Source organism: Chrysemys picta, chromosome 2 (genome assembly GCF_011386835.1).
Source record: "Chrysemys picta bellii isolate R12L10 chromosome 2, ASM1138683v2, whole genome shotgun sequence".
Taxonomy (NCBI): Eukaryota; Metazoa; Chordata; order Testudines; family Emydidae; genus Chrysemys; species Chrysemys picta.
The window spans coordinates 43,892,590-43,911,675 of NC_088792.1; the positions used below are offsets into that span (position 1 = coordinate 43,892,590).

At 43.7% G+C, this 19,086-nt stretch overlaps 1 protein-coding gene and 1 long non-coding RNA gene across 3 annotated transcripts in view; one reads left to right on the forward strand and one right to left on the reverse strand.

The window, feature by feature from the left end:
• Positions 1 to 1,213: 1,213 nt before the first annotated feature.
• Positions 1,214 to 7,065, reverse strand: LOC101943803 (uncharacterized). 2 transcript variants are annotated; one of them, XR_010599138.1, is made up of 4 exons: positions 6,926 to 7,065; positions 3,275 to 3,350; positions 2,643 to 2,809; positions 1,214 to 2,118 (listed from the first exon to the last, which is right to left on the reverse strand). It is a non-coding gene; the product is annotated as an uncharacterized LOC101943803 (long non-coding RNA). The 2 variants fall into 2 exon arrangements; XR_254854.3 differs by having other exon boundaries at positions 2,643 to 2,813.
• RUNDC3B (RUN domain containing 3B) overlaps positions 6,778 to 19,086 on the forward strand; it is a 187,780-nt gene continuing 175,471 nt past the window's right edge. Inside the window, 3 exon segments of the mRNA XM_008169647.3 lie at positions 6,778 to 7,029; positions 7,031 to 7,041; positions 17,564 to 17,679. Coding sequence (XP_008167869.2) covers positions 6,778 to 7,029; positions 7,031 to 7,041; positions 17,564 to 17,679 — 379 coding nt within the window.

Below are 19,086 nucleotides of genomic sequence, written 5' to 3' on the forward strand. Positions count from 1 at the left end.
ACTCTAACTTTTTGCCTATCACTTATAATCACTTAAAATCTATCTTTTGTAGTCAATAAACTTCTTTTACTGTTTATCTTTACCAGTGAGTTTGCCTGAAGTGTGTTGTAAATCTGCTCAGGTTTGCATAGGCTAGTGTATATCCACTTTCCATTGATGAAGTGGTGAACAACTTAATAAATTTCCACTGCTCGTCTTGAGCAGTGCAAGATGATATATTCCTGAGGTACATTTCTGGGAGCTAGGGGGATTCGGCTGGTGCCTTTCCTGTATGATTCATGAATGGCTCTGGGAGCATTCATGTAATCTAGCTGGGTGTGTGGCTCCACATGCAGTTGTACTGAGTGATAAGAGTGCCTGGAGGAGCTTGCTGCTTGTCACTAGCAAAGCATTGTGAGAGACAGCCCAGGCTGGAGAGTTAAAGGGGCAAAGTGGTCCCACAGTCCTAGGCTGCACCCCGGGGATCCCATCACACTAGACTATTGGCCAGCTTTTTGTATCCCACCTATCGGCAAACTGGCAACTACTAGTGACAGTGTTAAAAGGAAATGGGAATGAGAGCTCTTAATCTCCTTTACCAACATTCAGTGAAATCAGATTTGTTCCAATATACCACATTGGTCACTAGATTTGGGATTAAGATTGATCCAGCAGAAAATCCTTTAGAGGATGCTCTGGACTCCTCAGACTTTTCAGGTCTGAAATGCTGGTCCTGCAATGCAGCAGGTGCTCACTTATACCCAGTGATGAGCTGCCAAAGTTTTAAAAACTGGCTCCCTACCGGTTCTTCGGCGGCACTTCGGCAGCAGGTCCTTGACTTGCTCCGGATCTTCGGCGGCATGTTGGTGGCGGGTCCTTCAATGCCGTGGAAGACGCAGAGCGAGTGAAGGACCTGCCGCTGAAGTGCCGCTGAAGACCCGGTAGGGAACTGCACGGTGAATACAAGCCCCCTGTCCGTCCCCCACCCGTGTCCTGCCCCCGACTGCCCCCCGCAGAACCTGCAACCCATCAACCCCCCCTGCTCCTTGTCTGCTGACCACCTCCTCCTGAGACCCCCCACCTTAACTGCTCCCCAGAACCCCACCTCCTACCCAACACCCCCCATTCCCTGTCCCCTAACCACCCCCCCCCCAGAACCTCCGCCCCCTCCAACCGCTCGCTGCCCCTAATCCAACCCCTCCTCCCAGCCCCGGCTTGGCCCCCTTACCATGGTGCTCAGGGCAGCATGTATGGATGCTGTGCGGCCCGCTGGAGCTCAGAGCCCCACCTGTTTACCATGCCGCTCAAAGTGGCAGGAGCTGCCGAGCTGCCCAGGAGCGGTCCAAAGCACTGGCGCAGGCGGCGCGGCATGCTGAGGCTCTGCGAGAGGAGGAAGGCGGGGGAGGGGCCGGGGAGCCTCCCCAGCCGGGAGCTCAGGCGGGCCGGATGTGGCCCGCGGGCCAGTATAATGACAGAAAAACCTCCCTCTTCCAATTGCCCACCCCTTTAACAACCAGTTCTAAACCGGCTTCTAAATTTAACAACTGGTTCGCGCGAACCCGGTGCAAACCAGCTCTAAATCACCACTGCTTATACCACATACTATGGGATTGTCCTGTGACATGCATCTTTTCTGGGCAGAGCTAAATATTCAGTCCAATTTCTTTCTCGCCACCAAGGTGCAACTGCAGGCTGGCCATGTCATCCTTGGCCTAAACAATCCGTGTTAGAAACTGGAATCCTTTGGAAAACTCTGATCATAATCAAATGTCTAATTCTACAATAGTGGAAGTCCCAAATGTGCCCAACTATCAAAAATGGCGTTCTGACTTGGTAGTCTAGTGGCAATGGAACTAATTACATGTTGTAAAAGAAACAAACAAGAGAAGTGTATGGATATATGGTCCCCAACCATATTGGAAGTCTCTGAATAATCAATTAAATTGTTCATTGGATAAGCCTTTTATTTTTGGGGGGGGTGGGGTTTGTGGTGCTCCCTGATACCCTAGTCCCCTCCCACTCCCCCCTTTTCCTCCTCTCTATTGCTGTCGGATAATTCATTTCCTACTTTCCTTTTGGGCTTTTCTTTGGTCCTTTTCTCACTCTCAACATTCTTCTTTCTCTTCCATTTCTCTTTTTCTGAAAAGGAAATTTTGGTGATCAGTTTATGATGTTACTTTACAAAGAACCCCAAACTGGGACTGAATAATGTTAGTAAGAAATGTTGTGTTGGTACTGTTTAAAGGTGTTTAATTAGCTGCTTTAATAGTGTATATAAGGTAAAGGTTATGTAAATCACTGGCTTTAATGAAATCCAATATGGAGTATATCATCTGTGACTCGTGGACTCCATCTCTGTAAACAGACTTGTTTACTGTTAAAGACACTGGATTTCCCTGGCTCAAACCGGACTGAACCAGTTTTTCCCGCCAAAACCAGCTCCCAACATTCTATTCCCTCAGAACTTTTCCCTCCAAAAAGTCTATATAAGAGCCTGCTCAGTGCCTGCGTGGGGCTGTCCATTCCAGTGGCAGCATGTGCACCGTCGGGTCTTCCTACAGCTCCAGAGTTAGAGAGAAGAGTACCATATATCCTGTAGCAAGGTTGAGGAAGAAGAGGCCTGTCATCACTATCCCTGCCACAGAGAACTGAATCCATTTTACCTGTGGAGGGTCCTGCTTTCCTGGTGCCTGTCATCTCAGAGGGTCTCCCCACCTGTGACGAAGTCCAACAATCGTCCGGACTCCCCAGTAGTCCTCCTCGAAGGCTCTAAATCATCCGGAGAGTAGAAGGTCCTGGGCTTCGCACCTGGACGCTGTGTCCACTGCTCCTAACTCATAGGAAAGGTTTCTGTATTGGGGTTTCTTTTATTGTTTTTCTAAATGCCAAGGGAGGTTTTGTGGGTCTGAGCTTGTTTGTGTTTCTTCCCCCCCATTTTCCCCAGTTTTTTGTACCTTTACCCTTAATATACTTACCTTTGTTTGCACCATATTACCTTGTCTCTCTTTATTTTTATTATATCACACAGGGAGGAAGGGACACCCTTATTGTAAGCTAAATCCACCGGTGACAGACACGGAAGGGAGCCGAGTCTGCTCTTCTGAGAAAAGGGGCTTTCCTTTTCTATCTTTCCCCCTACCATTTTCTAGTATTTTCTCTCAGAAGAGTTACCTTACTCCCCTTGGGGTAACAATAACAATGACCATTATTACATAATAGTACCGGCAAATCTTTTTAACCAGTCATATTGGTTATATTACTCTTTGCACTTAATAACAAAGAAGTATGGTCTTACCTATCTCGTCTGATATTGACTCTTTACTCCAGGTTCGATACCTTTGTTCTCTTTGTATTTTTGTTCTCTTTGTCATCTGTGTTAAAAGGATAAAACACACACATTTTATATATATTTCTTCTCCATTCCTTTTAAGCAAGCGACTTCAAACTGCAATTTGCAATTGTAAACTTTTAGCACTTTCAGACTGAATTTTGTATCCTACCTTCACTTGAGCGATTTAATATGGTTCATATTTAACAGCTAGTTTGAACTTCAAATTACTGGCCTGATTCTCAAAAGTCAAGTTAGGCAGAAGCTATGTATCTTCTTTCATTCAATCTGGAGCTCCTTAGACTAGGACTGAGTTTTGTAGTCAGATGTGTACAGGAAGAGAGTTAACAGGAATGGGGGAAGGAAGGGAGTAGAGGAGAGAAGGAGAGATTTAAGAAATTCTAATATATGAGATGAACCAAAGTCATTAGTGCAAAGTCCAGAAGTCTTACAGACTAGGTACTGAGGGACCACATCCCATTCACTACCAAAGAAAAAGGAGATGCTGAAAAAACAGTAAGAACAGAGAAGATAGAAAAATAAAGGTGAAATGACAACAGACATAGTCCAAATTCTTTCACCCTTCCCTTTGGTTTAAAAAAGAAAACACAACTGTATTGTGGTATACAAACCCCACACTGAAGAGCAAGGGGTTACGGAACAGCACTGGGATCAGGCAACCCTGCCCAGAGATACCTGCAAAGCCTGCACAAGCTAGAGGCAGGGCTTGAAAAGGGAGAGCAGAGCAGTCCATAGGCTGGCAATGGAAGGGAGCAAATGGCTGCTCCGAGGGAAAAGCACTGCCCAGGAGCTCATTGCCTGGGACCCGACAACACAATCCATGCAAACCCACAAGGAAGAAGCAGGGAACAGAGTGTTTGAGTCAGAAACTTTATTGGAGTAGTTTGGGGGGAGCAGTGACTTAATTCTAAGGCACTGGGTTTAGCTGCCTACCATTGGGTCCTGGACCAGAATTTGGTGGAGAGGATGGGCCTGGGTTCCCTTACCTACTCTGAGAGGACAATACAATCACAAGAGCCCTCTCCTCTACTCATTTTCACTGGGCTGGGGCAGGGGGTTGGGGTGCAGGAGGGGTGAGGGCTCTGGCTGGGGGTGTGGTCTCTGTGATCAAGCCAGAAATGAGAAGTTCAGAGTGAGTGAGGGGGCTCTGGGCTGAGGCAGTGGGTTGGGATGAGGGAGGTGGTGAGGGCTCCGGCTGGGGGTGTGGGCTTTGGTGTGGGGCCGGAGATGAGGGATTTGGAGTGCAGGAGGGTGCTCCGGGCTAGGACCAAGGGGTTCAGGAGGGGTATCAGGGCTGGGCAGGGGGTTGGGGTGTGGGGATGTCAGGGGTGCAGGTTTCGGGTGGCACTTACTTCAAGCAGCTCCCGGAAGCAGCGGCATGTCCCTCTCTGGCTCCTACGCGGAGGCATAGACAGGTGGCTCTGCATGCTGCCCTGTCTGCAGGTGCCGCCCCCGCAGCTCCCCTTGACTGTGGTTCCCGAACAATGGGAGCTGTGGGGGCGGTGCCTGTGGATGGGGCAGTGCGCAGAGCCCCATGGCTGCCCCTAGGCGTAGCAGCTGAGTGGGGACATGATGCTGCTTCTGGGACCTGCGTGGAGCCACAGCAGGCAGGGAACCTGCCTTAGCTTCAATGCGCCGCGACTGGACTTTTAACGGCCCCATCAGCAGTGCTGACTGGAGCCACCAGGGTCCCTTTTTGACTGAGCTTTCTGGTAAAAAAACAGATACCTGGCAACCCTAGATAGGAACCCCTGACAACTGGGATAGGAACCTTGGAGGAAGAGTTTACTTAGTAGGTCTAAGAGAGAGGGGTCTGACTAGGAAGGCTGGAGAATGAAAAGCTTGGAAGTAGTAGGAAGTAGTCCAGGGACAATAGCAGTAAAGTGGGTGTAGCTGCAGGACCCTGGACTGGAATGTCATCAATCCTGTTTCCAGATAGGCTAGAGAACATGCTATTATCCACTCCAAATAAGCATCTAGAAAGCTTCCCTCTGAACCAGTGGAGCAGGGTCTCCTTGTACTTTATGAGCAGGCATGAGTAATACTGAAGGGAAAATAACTGTAGTTCCAATCCCAACAGAAGGAATCATGATATAATTTGAAGCATCAGCTACACGGTAGATTAGTCAGTACATATCAAAGATAGATAAATTAGTAGATACCAACTGGCCAGCTGAACTCCGAAGTGGGAAAAGCTGAGCTCACAGGTTTTCTTTCATTTAATTAGGAAACAGATTTTTTTTTTTTGGGAAGATGATGGTTAAAGAAATGGTATATCATGTTCAACTAGTCCATGATAAAGTGAACCTGCTGCCCAATAAAAGTTTTCCAATACACCAGAATCAATTAAAGAACCCATGAAGCAATGTGGTGGGTGTTTAGAAGAGTATGTGTAAACCTGCTTGTATCACAGAACAAAAGCTTTCTCTAAGAAACCATGGGAACAGGAAACCTCACCCAAAAACAGCATGCAACCGGTATTCTCACCTGCCAGAAACCTGTCAGTGAGGGAGATATTCTGTATACCAGGGAGCTTTGAGGAATCATCAGTGAACACAAGTCTCAGTTTGATTGGACTGGTCACTGAAAACCACATCCAAAGTAGTAACCATACGACTGGACTCTAACGGATATTGGCTCACTAAACTTGGTCTGAACAGGTAATTCCACAGGACCGGACAGGGCCCTAGGCACACCATGACAAAGAGTTCAAGGGCTCTGTCCCTGATGCCCTGCCTCTAGGTCATGGCTCTACCTGACAGTGAATGGGCCACACATAGGAAGCAAAAAGATGTGTGGGGCTGTGCAGTGAATAGGAACGGGGAGGAAAACCTCCTGCAGATCCACAGAACAGAGAGAACCTGGGAGCAGTTAATTTGAGGCAGGAGTGCAAATGTTTCCAGGGCCAGTTTGGCCTTCCCAGGGAGGTGGGGGCAGTCCAGATTGGGACAGTGTGCCCTGGCACAGCCTCTGCCTCAGCAGCAGCTGGGCAATTAAAACCACCAGCAGCAAGGGCAGCTCCTCAAGGCTACTGAGGGCCAATGAGGAATTTCATATTTCACACCTGGGATGTGTGTGTGTCTTTGCCCTAGAGCTCGCTCCCCCCATTGCCTACCCCCAGCCTCTCCTCCCTACTCTCTGCTGGCAGCTGCCCCTCCTAGCCCGCACCTCCCTCCTGCCGACGCCCCGCCCCCGCGGTGTCCCGGCTCCGCCTCCTCGCCGAATGCCCCACGCGCCCCACGCCGCATCTTCGCGCACTTGACAGTTGGTTCCGTTAAGCGCACGCGCCCCTTTAAAGCATCTGCCGCCCTGTACCCCACCTCCTCCTGCCTTTTGATTGGCTGGCGGAGCCGGTGCTCTGCGGTCCTGGCAGCTGCGACTCTAAGCGCCGCGGTTGCTCCGGCTGCCGAGGGCGGGGGGGACCCCGGCTCCCTCCCTGCGCCGGCCGGATGCACAGCAACACCTGCCGCTCGGACACCGGCACCAGGCGAGGGAGACACGGGGGCCTCATCCTCCTCTGTGGCGGCGGCGGCGGCAGCCCGGAGAGCAGGAGGCCGGGAACAAAGGCTCCGCGCCAGCCCCTTCGGCTCCACCTGCCTTCCGCGGCGATGGCTTCCCTCAGCCTTGGGGGGCTGAACGACTCGGCCCGTAGGAAGAGCGTCCAGTCCCGCAACGCGGCGGTGGAGAGGAGGAACCTGATTCACCGTCTGCAGGTGACTCCCCAGCCCCGCGGCTCCTCCCCGCTCTGCCTCCGTCTCGTGCCCGCCCCCTGGGGCGGCGAGTTCCCCTCCTTCCCCACCCCCGCGCAGCCCCCGCAGCGCTGCCCCAGCGCCGGGCTGTTGCCCGCCCCAGTCTGTGCGGCTGAAATCGCTTTCCACCCCCGCGCCCGCCGCGTGCAGGTGAATGCCCCGCTCCGCCCTTTGGATCCCAGCCCCTCGCCGCGCAGCTGGCTCCGGGCCGGCGGCTGGTCCCCGTCGCCCTGGGCAGCGTGTGTGTCCGCGGGGGCTCAGCGCGGGAGCCTTTGCGCGTGCCTGGCCCAGGGCTTTGGTGGCCCCTGGCAGCGTGGAAGGCTGTGCGCTTGCCCTCGGGGTGTGTTGTGGGTGTGTGTGGGGGGTGACTGGCTTTGGGGCTGCAGTAGGATTAAAAAGGAAGGATGGGAGTCTCCCTCCTGACTCAGCGCCTTTAAAAATGGCTGTTTAGCTGCCTCCCAAGGACCGGCCTAAATTGCTTGCTGGCTTTATTCTTCTTCTCTTTTACAAGGCAGCGTGTGTATTTACCTGACTCTACGGGTAACGCTATTCAAACAAAATATTGGACTAGTTCATACTGGTAGCTTGAAACAAGAGGTTTGCATTTTTTTGCCAAAAATGTACTTGTTAGAACTAATAAATTTTCACATCATACTGTGAAATCTCTATGTACATTCACAACAGGTTGAAGGAAGAACCAAGATGGATTTTAAAACTCTTGAGGATGTTTAGTTCAAGTCTTGTCTTCATTTAGGCTTTCCTCCATGTGGTATCTTGTATGTTGTGAGATACAGCTGAATTTCTCCATGCAAAATAATACCTTTAACGGTTCTAATTTTTATACCCACTACATCTATAAAACGTAAAGTGAAGATTGAAGCTCTCTTATTTACCGTGTTGTACATATAATACAAATATATTTTACCTACTTTTTAAAGATAATTGCAATAGATGATTACAGGAATAGGTCCATTAAAAACGTGTGAGTCTGATTTAAGTTTTGATGCCAACATCTACCATTAATGTATGCGTTTTTAATATTTTTAAATTCTTCTGGTGAAAGCATAGACTTGACATGATTCTGTATGACTCCAAAATATGTATTATTTCACACATTTCAACAGCTCTTCTGGTGCTGTCCTAGTCTTGTAAATGAGTAGTTTATTTTTTCCACATGTGAATTATTACCTATTAAATCATGGGAAACCGTGAGTAAAAGTACAAAAATGCTTTTGAATGTGAATTCCTAGCCCTATCAATATAATGTAGAGCCACCAAATAGATTAATTTGAATATTGACTAAAATGCCTTGTAATGACTTAACTTATTGAAAATAAGTTTATTACTTTATAAATTCTGAACAGATATTTAACTGTAGTATCTCTAATATACAAATATTGTTCTCCATCTATAGTATAACTTTTACAAATTGAAGCTTTCACACAGGGATTGACCAGTGATGAGAACTGAATAAAGTGGGTAAGAAACTAGTCAGTTTTGTGGTTGCCCATTGGGTTTCAAGTGGCAGAAATGAAATTCTCCAGTCTTGTCAATTCCACTTGGCTGTTGGGAAAGCAGCAGAGGTGCTGACATGGCTTGCCTCCTCATAGACTTAGGATCGAAGTTCACTGGTTACTATTGCAACCATAAATACTAGAAAAACTTACAAAAAAAAAAGCAGCTTACATTCTGTGGAAAGTGATGGCTTAGACCTCATCTCTCCTGTTGTTATGGAAAATTTCCTACTCTCTACTGGAGAATGGTTTTCTTTAGCTGATATTTAATGTATCTGTGTTGAGACAGTCAAAAGTGACTCCAATATAGGCAAAGAAATTTTTGAAAACTGAGGCAATATAAATTGTCAGCAACAGCAGTGTATGAGTGATTCCTACCTTCCTATAGTCGCTCTCTAAAATAACAAAATGTTTACAGCTAGAATAACATCGCCAAGCTTAAAAATTAACGTTTTCCACAAGCTTTAAATCTTGGGAGAGAGGAGTGTGTTCACTTTAAAGCTGGTATATGTTCCTGATTGATTCTAGCCTTTTGAGCTTTTTCAAAGAAAAAGGCAAGGAGTAGTCTTATGGAAATAATCAAAACCCATCCGCAGTTATTAAGCCTTTCTGATATTGTAGCGTATCCTTCAGTAGGCATACACTAAAAAACTACAAAGCAGCAAATCAGGCAGCTGACTGTAATATGTTTGAGACAATCAGAAATGCTGTTGGTATAAATGGTGCCATTAGTGTACCCTGAGATAATTGAATCAAATGTGGAAAGCTAAGAACCTGCAAGGAAGAAATTCTTCTGCATTGTGATCTGCAGCCTTCTCTTATGATTACCAGAGAAGACTTCTTCAAATTATCATTCAGCAAAATCTTTAGCATTTCTTCAGCAGGTCTTTTTAAAGTGTCATCTGCATTATTTGGATTTTTACTTGCCCCTTTTACTGCCAATTTTTCTATGCTTGTTCTTCATTAACTAATTAACACAGAATATAGAGGGATTACATAGTTATTTAGAGACTTTTAAAATCCGGTTTTTAATATTGTAGATATTATTTATTATGACACATGCAGGCTCACAGTCAGATAAGATAGTACTGTCACATTATTTTCATATAAGAAAATAACCATTGACCCTCACATTTTTGCATAGGTCCATGAAAACAATTCCTTCCCCAAACAGGCTGACTCCTCTCTACCATGATCACAATAGGGTGCATAGGGTTGGTCTGAGAATTTTCAGGCAGAGTAGTCTTTAGGTTTCTCTCGCCTCCTGCTGTAAAAGTTAGGCCCCACTACTTGTAGTGGTATATATGTATAGTTCTGAACATTTAAAGTTTTGCAAGGGATGGGTTTGTTTCAAATAAATTGAAAAGGTTGCGGGGAGACAACTTAAATATTAAAAAACCATCATAATTTTAAGTGTGTTTAAAATTTGGAGATCTGTTAATAGCCTCAATGCTTTGCTGGTAATATTGTCTCAGTGTGTGTTGAGATTTCACAGCCTTGATGCCCAGCTGGAAGCATCAAGTTCTTTGACAAAGTTATCGACTTTCCCCCTATAAGGTGGAGATTGTCTTCTGTGTTCTTATCTCAAATCTATAAAGGGAAGTTAAAACAGAAGTGATATTCAGCTAAGCAAATGCCTAGCTGGCATCCAAAGTATAGCCCTTACATCTCTGCTCTGTAGACAGAGGTTTCAATGCAGACAAACATCAGCAGTGAGCCACCCTTGGATCCGAAATCCACATATCAACACAGAACCACCTTTCACTCAAGGATACTTCAAGACCATGGAGTTTAAGGTAAATGGCATTGGTGTAGAGCCTCAAGTATAAGCAATAAGGTGCATGAATTCCAATTTCTTGTGAAAATGTTTCGAGATACTGTTGCATTTCTACACATTGGTGCAAGTAGCTTTGATGCTTCAGAGCTCAAGACTGGTGACTCTTGAGCAGAATTGCATCACAAAGCTAAAACTCCATGTACAGGAGTTGATGCAACAATGCTTCTTCACAGAATTAATACTGTTGCATGTAAGGCAAGTGGCAGTGGGCAAGTACTGCTCCATAGTGCTTGTGTTTCCAAGGTGAGATCTGTTCTGTGACTGTTATGAAATAGAATAGAGACACAAGTGGCTGAGGTAATGAGACCTGGAAAAGAGCTCTATAGCTCTAAGTCTTCTCTCTCTCACCAATAGAAGTTGGTCCTCCACCTTGACTCTCTAATACCCTGGGACTGACATGGCTACAACAACACTGCATATGTTAAATAGAATAATCATTGTTTGTCAAGCCTCCTTGCTAGGTGCCATCAATTCTAGCTGCTTCAATCCTGATAGTCAAGGTATTGAACTTTTCATATATTATCTTGGCTCAGAGCTGCCTCACAAAGCTGGACCCCTTCCCCCAATACTCAGAAGCCTTGAAGTGAGGATCATAACTCAAACCCTGTTTGTCCAGTATAGACAGAGTTGTCCCATGAACAATTAAGCCATCTGTGCTTTTCAGCCTGAGATAAGTAGCTTTGATGCAGGACTTCCTCAGTTTGCTGTTAGTAGCCAAGACATTACTCTATTCCCATTTGTACTATGTGAATCAGAAATATGGAAACTTGGTAACATTGATCCTGAATTACCTTTATGGTAAATCAAGTTTCATGGCTTACGGAATCTCAACTTGTCACCTCTCGGTATAAAGTCAAAATACTGATGTAACTGGGACCTGGCAGTGTTTAGTGTGGCTTCAGATCACTTAAGAACAGAGGAAAATTTCCACAGTATGTATGTACTAGTTACCTGACTTCCCCCCCCCCCCCTCCCCAGCCTTTTGAAAGGTGATAGTGAAGAAGAAGAAGAAGAATAGTGTAGCAGCAAAAACATCACAGTTATAAACATGTCTAGCAGCGTCCTTCCGTGTTCTTAAAATAATCTCTAAACTTGGAATCCTCTCTTGTTGAGACATTATTAACTTAAGCCTCTTGGCCTGGATATATCCCAAATAAGGTCTGTTGCAGTTGACTTAAGAAATTTGGGAGAAATTCCTTTTCATCCTGCTGCAAGGATAGAAGAGGTTGCAAGGAAAAGATGGTGACAATCTTCCAGGTCTCCTTCTGACTTAAACATCTTAATAAGGACTCAGAAGGTCTTCTTCAGGTTGGAAAATGCAACCACATCTACAGCTATTTATTGCTGGTCCAGTCCATGACTACCCTGAAGGAAGAGAATGATGTCTCCAAAGGTTGAAATCGTAGGACACTAGAAGAGCTGTACAGAAGGTGTTTGGGAACCTTGTCTTGCTTAAAGAACATTGTGTGCAGCTAGGGACTGTTGCAGTGGTGTTATAGCTATGCCATGTTTGGAATACTTTTTTCCTTAATACTGACCTTTTTCTGTGAGATTACAGCCATTTGAATTGCCTGCTGGTTGGCTAGTGGTATAAACTACTAAGAACTCTCTCCTCTGCATTGCACTGTGAAAATTGCTGCAGGCCCAATAAAGTGGTAATCTAGCCTAGGCCACTGTAGCATGCACAGAGGAACCCAGAGAAGAGAAATTCAGGCTTAGCTTTCCTGCAGATTCTAGCTATTGATGATGATCTGGCGCAATTAGTCTGGTGGCATAGGCTATCTGTGTTGCTCAGGAAATCCAGTGGAAGGTGTGGGAAGCTGGTCCACTGCTCAGGCTGATCGTATGAGCAAGATGACTCTGGTGTCTTGCTGAGGCAATCCAGTAGAATACAGGGTGAAAGGATGAATTTGAAATAGGAATCTCTTCCCTTTTTTTTTTTTTTTTTTCCCCCTAGCAGAAATGTAGATTTCAGCAACTAGGATCCTTTGGTTGCCCTTGAAGGAGGGTCAACTGATTGTTTTCTGAAAACCAAGTTTATTTCAAGTTCCCAGCAATTTGCCTAAGAAAATTCTCAAACTATAAAGTCCTATTTTGGAGAATACTGAGTCTAAAGCAGATCTCATGGATGGATATAGACTAAACTGGAGTCAGATGATCAGATTCTCACCCCCCCCACCCTGGTCCCTGTAGGGTGAGTTGAGGGATTGAGGTGGCATAAAACAGCTCTAGAAACTTCAGATGAGACTGGGGGTGCCAGGGGTGAGGATGGAGATGTGAGGGATGTGAAAAGGCTCAAGATTCTGAGCAACGATGCTCTAGGCTGAAGTCAAGCAGTGAGATGGACGTACACAAGACACATTTCACCTGCCTGCTTTTACTATCCCAAATGTTTGGTGAAAAATTTCTCCAATTATTTGGAGAACATTTGAGAGGACTATAAAAATTAATGAGAGAAATTACCAGGGCCAGATGTTTTACTTAATGCAGTGGGTGTTTTTTTTTTTTTTTTTTTTTTTTTAAATTGCCTTGGGGCAGTGTAAAATTTATAATTCATAATTTCCTTTTTGGTTTTGTAAATTAGTATTGTAATTGCTTGTGTCCTGGTGGTGTCTACAGTCCACAACAAATGTTATTGGCTCTATTGTGCTAGGCACGATACAGTCTCTTTCCTGAGAACAAAAAGTTGGAGAAAGGATGTCTCTCTTAAATATTCAACATCCCTGCCCTTTCAACTGATCTGTAAGAATTCACCATCAACGTGTTTGAGACTGCCAAAAGGCCCTTTAGGAAAACCAGACTTGATATTCCAGATCAATGTTCTGGCAAACATAACACAAGATGCAGTGTTAGTTGGTGCCAGCTACACACCACCAAATCACACTAGGGAACAGGATGACTCCAGCTTAAGTGACTAACTCTACTGTGTAGGGGGAAAAAAGCTGCATGATTATGGGGGACTTCAATTTGAGTGACATATGATGGAGGTCTCGTTGCAAGTACTAAAACATCCTTAGAATTTCCAAACATTAGAGATGACCGTTTCATAACTCAGTGTTGCAGCCAACAAGAGGGAATTCTTTTAGACCCTTTCTTAACAGATAAAGAGAAACTGATCACGGAGTGAAAAATTAAAGGTTGCTTAAGTACAAGTGGTCACGACTTCGTCACATTTATAATGTGCAAGCACAATCAAGTCCAGATCAGTAATATACTTGGTGCTGTATTAGGGCCAGTTTCACAAAGCAGAAAACAATTAAGCCAAATCAGCTGGGAGGAAGAACTTAATCAGAAAAATGTCAATTATAATTGGTAATCCTTTGAAGAACACCTTATTAGATGGCCAAAAAGCCACAATCTAGGAAGAAGGTTGTGCTGGTTTAAAAACCGACCTGGTTTGGAGGGGAAGTGAACACCGCTATAATAAATGTATATATTTAAATTACATAAAAACAAATTAGGGGGTGGAGGGGAAATTGATAATAATGAATATAACTCAGAAGTTAGGAATTGTAGAAAACTGATAAGGGAAGAAAAGGGACACAATGCAAAATCTATGGCCAGCAGTGTTAAGGACAATAAGAAGGTGTGGGGTGGCTTTAATATATTGGGAACAAAAGGAATCCTGACAATGGTATTGGTCCATTACTAGATGGAAATGGTAGAATTATCAATGAAAAGGCAGAAGTGTTCAATAAACATTCATGTCCTGTCTCTGGGGGGAAAAAACAGGTGATACAGTCGCATCATATGAGGTTGATAACTTTTTTTTCCCTTCCACTAGTATCTTTGGATGATAAACAGAAGCTACTAAAGTTAGACATTTTTAAAGCAGCAGGTCCAGATAATTTGCATCCAGGAGTTTTAAAAGAGCTGGCTGTGGAACTCACTAGACCATTTAATGTTGATTTTCAATAAGTTTTGGTGCACTGGGGAAGTTCCAGGAGACTGGAGAAAAGCTAATGTTGTACCAGTTTTTTAAAAAGGGTAAACAGTTACCTGGGGTCATCCTATAGGCCTGTCAGCCTGACATCAGTCCCGGGCAAGATAATGGAACAGCTGATGTGGGACTCGATTAATAAAGATTTAAAGGAGGGTAATGTAATTAATGCAAATTGACATGGGGTTGTTGAAAACAGATCCTGTCAAACTTGTAATAGTGTCAAGTTTGGGTGATAAATGTAATAGTCTATTGGGTGCCTGACTTGGTACAATACAACATTTTGATAATTTATATCGTTCTATTTTTTTAACGTGGCACACATTAAATGGATTAAAAATTGGCTAACTGATAGGTCTCAAAATGTAATTGTAAATAGGGAATTGTGATCAAATGGGTGTCTTTTCCAGTGGAGTCCATCAATAATCAGTTCTTTGCCCTAAACTATTAACATTTTTTATCCATGATCTAGGGGAAAAAAACATTAAATCATTGCTAAAGTTTGAAGATGACACAGAAATTGGGGGGGAGTGGTGAATAAGAGAAGAGGACAAGCTACTGATTCAGAGTGATCTGGATCGCTTGGTAAACTGGGCGCAAGCAAACAGCATGCATTTTAATATGGTTAAATGTAAATGTTAGGGCAGTCAATCGCAGTTAACTCGCGTGATTAAGTAAAAAAAAATTAATTGCGATTAATTGCAGTTTTAATCGTACTGTTAAACAGATTACCAATTGAAATTTATTAAATATTTTGGATGTTTTTCTACATTTCATATATTGTATTCTGTGTTGTCATTGAAATCAAAGTGTATGTTTGTGATTACAAATATTTGCACTTCAAAAATAAGAGTATTTTTAGTTCACCTCGTACAAGCACTGTAATATAATCTTTGTCGTGAAAGTGAAGCTTACAAATGTAGATTTTTTTTTTTTAATTTTTGTTTTGTTTTTGAGTGCAGTTATCTAAACTTTTAGAGCCTACAAGTCCACTCAGTTCTACTGCTTGTTCAGCCAAGCACTAAGACAAATAAGTTTGTTTACATTTACAGGAGATAATTCTACCCTCTTCTTCTTTATTATGTCACTAAAAGTGAGAACAGTCTTTTGCATGGCTCTTTTGTAGCTGGCATTGCAAGGTAGGTACTTCCGTGCAAAATATTGGTATGCTCTTTCATGCTTCAGCCACCGTTCCAGAGGATATGCTTCCATGCTGATGATGCTCGTTACTTAATGCATTAATTAAGTTTGACTGATCTCCTTGGGGGAGAACTGTTTGTCCCCCTGCTCTGTTTTACCCTCATTCTGCCATATATTTCATGGTATAGCAGTCTCAGATGATGACCCAGCACATGTTGTTCATTTTAAGAACATTTTCACTGCAGATTTGACAAAACGCAAAGAAGGCACCAATGTGAGATTTCTAAAGATAGCTACAGCACTCCACCCAACCTTTAAGAATCTGAAGTGCCTTCCAAAATCTGAAAGCGACAAGGTGTGGAGCATGCTTTCAGAAGAGCAACACACCGATGTGGAAACTACAGAACCCGAACCACCAAAGAAGAAAATCAATCTTCTGCTGGTGGCATCCGACTCAGATAATGAAAATGAACCTGCATCTGTTCGCACTACTCTCGATTGTTATCGAGCAGAACCCGTCATCAGCATGGTTGCATGTCCTCTGGAATGGTGGTTGAAGCATCAAGGGACATATGAATCTTTAGCGCATCTGGCACGTACATATCTTGCGATTCCAGCTACAACAGTGCCATGAGAACACCTGTTCTCACTTTCAGGTGACACTGTAAACAGGAAGCAGGCAGCATTATCTCCTGCAAATGTAAACAAACTTATTTGTCTTAGCGCTTGGCTGAACAAGAAGTAGGACTGAGTGGACTTGCAGGCTCTAAAAGTTTACATTGTTTTATTTTTAAATGCAGTTTTTTGTACCTAATTCTATATTTGTAAGTTCAGCTTTCACGATAAAGAGATTGCACTACTGTACTTGTATTAGGTGAATTGAAAAATACGATTTGTTTTTTACAGTGCAAATGCTTGTAATCAAAAATAAATATAAAGTGAGCACTGTACGCTTTGTATTGTGTTGTACTTGAAATCAATATATTTGAAAACGTAGAAAACATCCAAAAATATTTAAATAAATGGTATTCAATTATTGTTTAACAGTGCGATAAATCACAATTATTTTTTTTTAATTGCTTGACAGCCCTAGTAAATGTATACATCTATGAACAAAGAATGTAGGCCTTGCTTACCTCATGGGGTCTCTTTCTTGGGAGGCCATTAATCTGAAAAATTTGGGGGGGGGGCGGTTATGGTAGATAATCAGCTGATTATCTCAGTATGCTGCTGTGGCCAAAAAAGCTAATGCGATCGGATGCGTAAATGGGAGAATCTCGAGTAGGAGTAGAGATGTTATTCTACCTCTGCATTTGGCACTTGTATGATTGCTGCTGGAATACAGTGTCCAGTTCTGGTGTCTCCAATTTATCAGCATCATTCTTGAATTGTGGAGTGTTCAAAGGAGCCATGAGAATGATTAAAGAATTAGAAATAGACTCAAAGCTCCATCTATTTATCTTAACAAAGAGAAGGTTAATGGGCAACTTGATTACAATGTATAGGTATCTACATGGCAAATGAATATGTAATAATTCTTCAGTCTAGCAAAGAAATATATAACATGATCCATTAGACTTGGATGTTGAATCTAGACATAAATTTACACCTTATTTCCATTTTCAATTTAACAATGAGGATAATTAACCATTGGGATAATTTACCAGGGGTTATTGTGGATTCTCCCTTACTGACAACTTTTAAATCCTCATTGGATTTTTTTTCCTAAAAGATTTGCTCTGGGGTTATTTTGGGCAAGTTCTATGCCCTGTGTTTATACAAGAGGTCAGACTAGTTGATCACACTGGTCCCTTCTGGCCTTGGAATCTGTGAATCTATGAAAGCTTTAAGTGTAAGACTAGTGATGATGATGATTTACAATATTTTCTAGGTTACTTCTTGTTGTACTTTAGGTAAATGAGAGCCATACATTTTATAACTTGAACATCTTGATCACTTCCAGTTTGTATTTTATTTTATTTTTTTAAAATTGTGCTAGCTGGTATAGAGAAACAATACTATCTATAAAATTGGTATCCCATTCTTCTCTTCTAGGTTCTCTGTGAAGACTCTGATTGATCGTTCCTGTTTTGAGACTATTGATGATTCTTCCCCTGAATTTAATAATTTTGCAGCCATTTTGGAACAGATTTTAAGTCATCGTCTGAAAGGTACATTAATAATTCTCTATCTTCCAGTTGTTATACCCTCTTTGTTTTCGATTTAAAAAAAAAATGGAGTGTGCACTAGGCTCAGTGAATACACCTCTACCCCGATATAATGCGACCCGATATAACACTAATTCAGATATAACGCGGTAAAGCAGTGCTCGGGGGAGCGCGCTCCGGCGGATCAGAGCAAGTTCAATATAACGCGGTTTCACCTATAACGCGGTAAGATTTTTTTTTTTGGGCTACCGAGGATAGCGTTATATCGAGGGTAGAGGTGTATATGCTCAAAGTTTAAATGGAAACAAAGTGTTTTTTACATTGAGTTTTGCTGATGTAAAACTGAAGTATAGTTACATTTCTATCAATGTCAGATTGCTAGTAATCACATCATGTCACTTGCTCTAGAACCCATCTTCAGAGTGTCAGAAGATATGGCAGCTGCTACACGCAACCAGATCAGGAGAACTAACACTAGAAGTCTTTCTGTGAAGTGCGTGGGCAAAAGGATTTTCAGTTTGTTTTGAATGTTTGTGTCCATCAGTAGAATCCAAGTCTTGAATGTCCTTGGCTAGTCTCATGTCTAATGAACATCCCAAAAGTTATCCTACAGAGCTACAATTTCCATGTGGAAAATCCCTGTTCTAAATAGATAATGAAACTTTGAACTATTCAATATTTGCCTTCCATGCAGTGGTCATGTGATTGTATTGGGTGTATAAACCCACACTGGGACAGGGGGGTTTCAGGAGCAGTTCTGGGCCCAGGAGATTCTGCTTCTCTGCACCTGCAGAGTCTTCTCTAGCTGGTGGAGAAGCTTTTAAAAGGGAGCCAGACAGCTCGAAAGGGGGACAAACAGAATATGAAAAACAGATCTATCCTGAGAACTCTTGAGCAAGGGCACAAATAAATCCTATTGCAAGGGAAGGGTTCGTAAGACAAGGAGCAGGAGAAGGTCCAGGGTGGAGACTAAAGTGAGAGGTAGCTGCAAACTTTCTCTTTTGGGCTTGGGCCTGAGTCTTGTGTCAGGAGCCTGACTATAGTTGGGTTGATCAGGGACTGTTGCTTGCATGAAACCTTGGATAGAGGGAGAGTGTGACTGACCCCGAGTGGGGTGCAGCCCAGGAACTTGGATCAGTGTGCAGCTGGGGCTAGTGTGCAAGAAATGGGGCTACTAGCTGAGCTGACCTGGACTGAACATTCAGTTGCTTTTGTTATTTTCTATTGGACTTTAAGGGAAATACTTTGAGGCCTTGTGAGAAGAAAGTGGTAGGAAGTGGCCCAGGAAGGCAGGCCCAAAGCACTCCAGAGTGTTTGCTATTATTGCCTCTTGTAGGGCCTTGGGTTGGCATCTGGTGGAGGCGGAGGGCCTGGGCTCTCCTACCAATCACTCTTTCCAGGGAAGGGGCA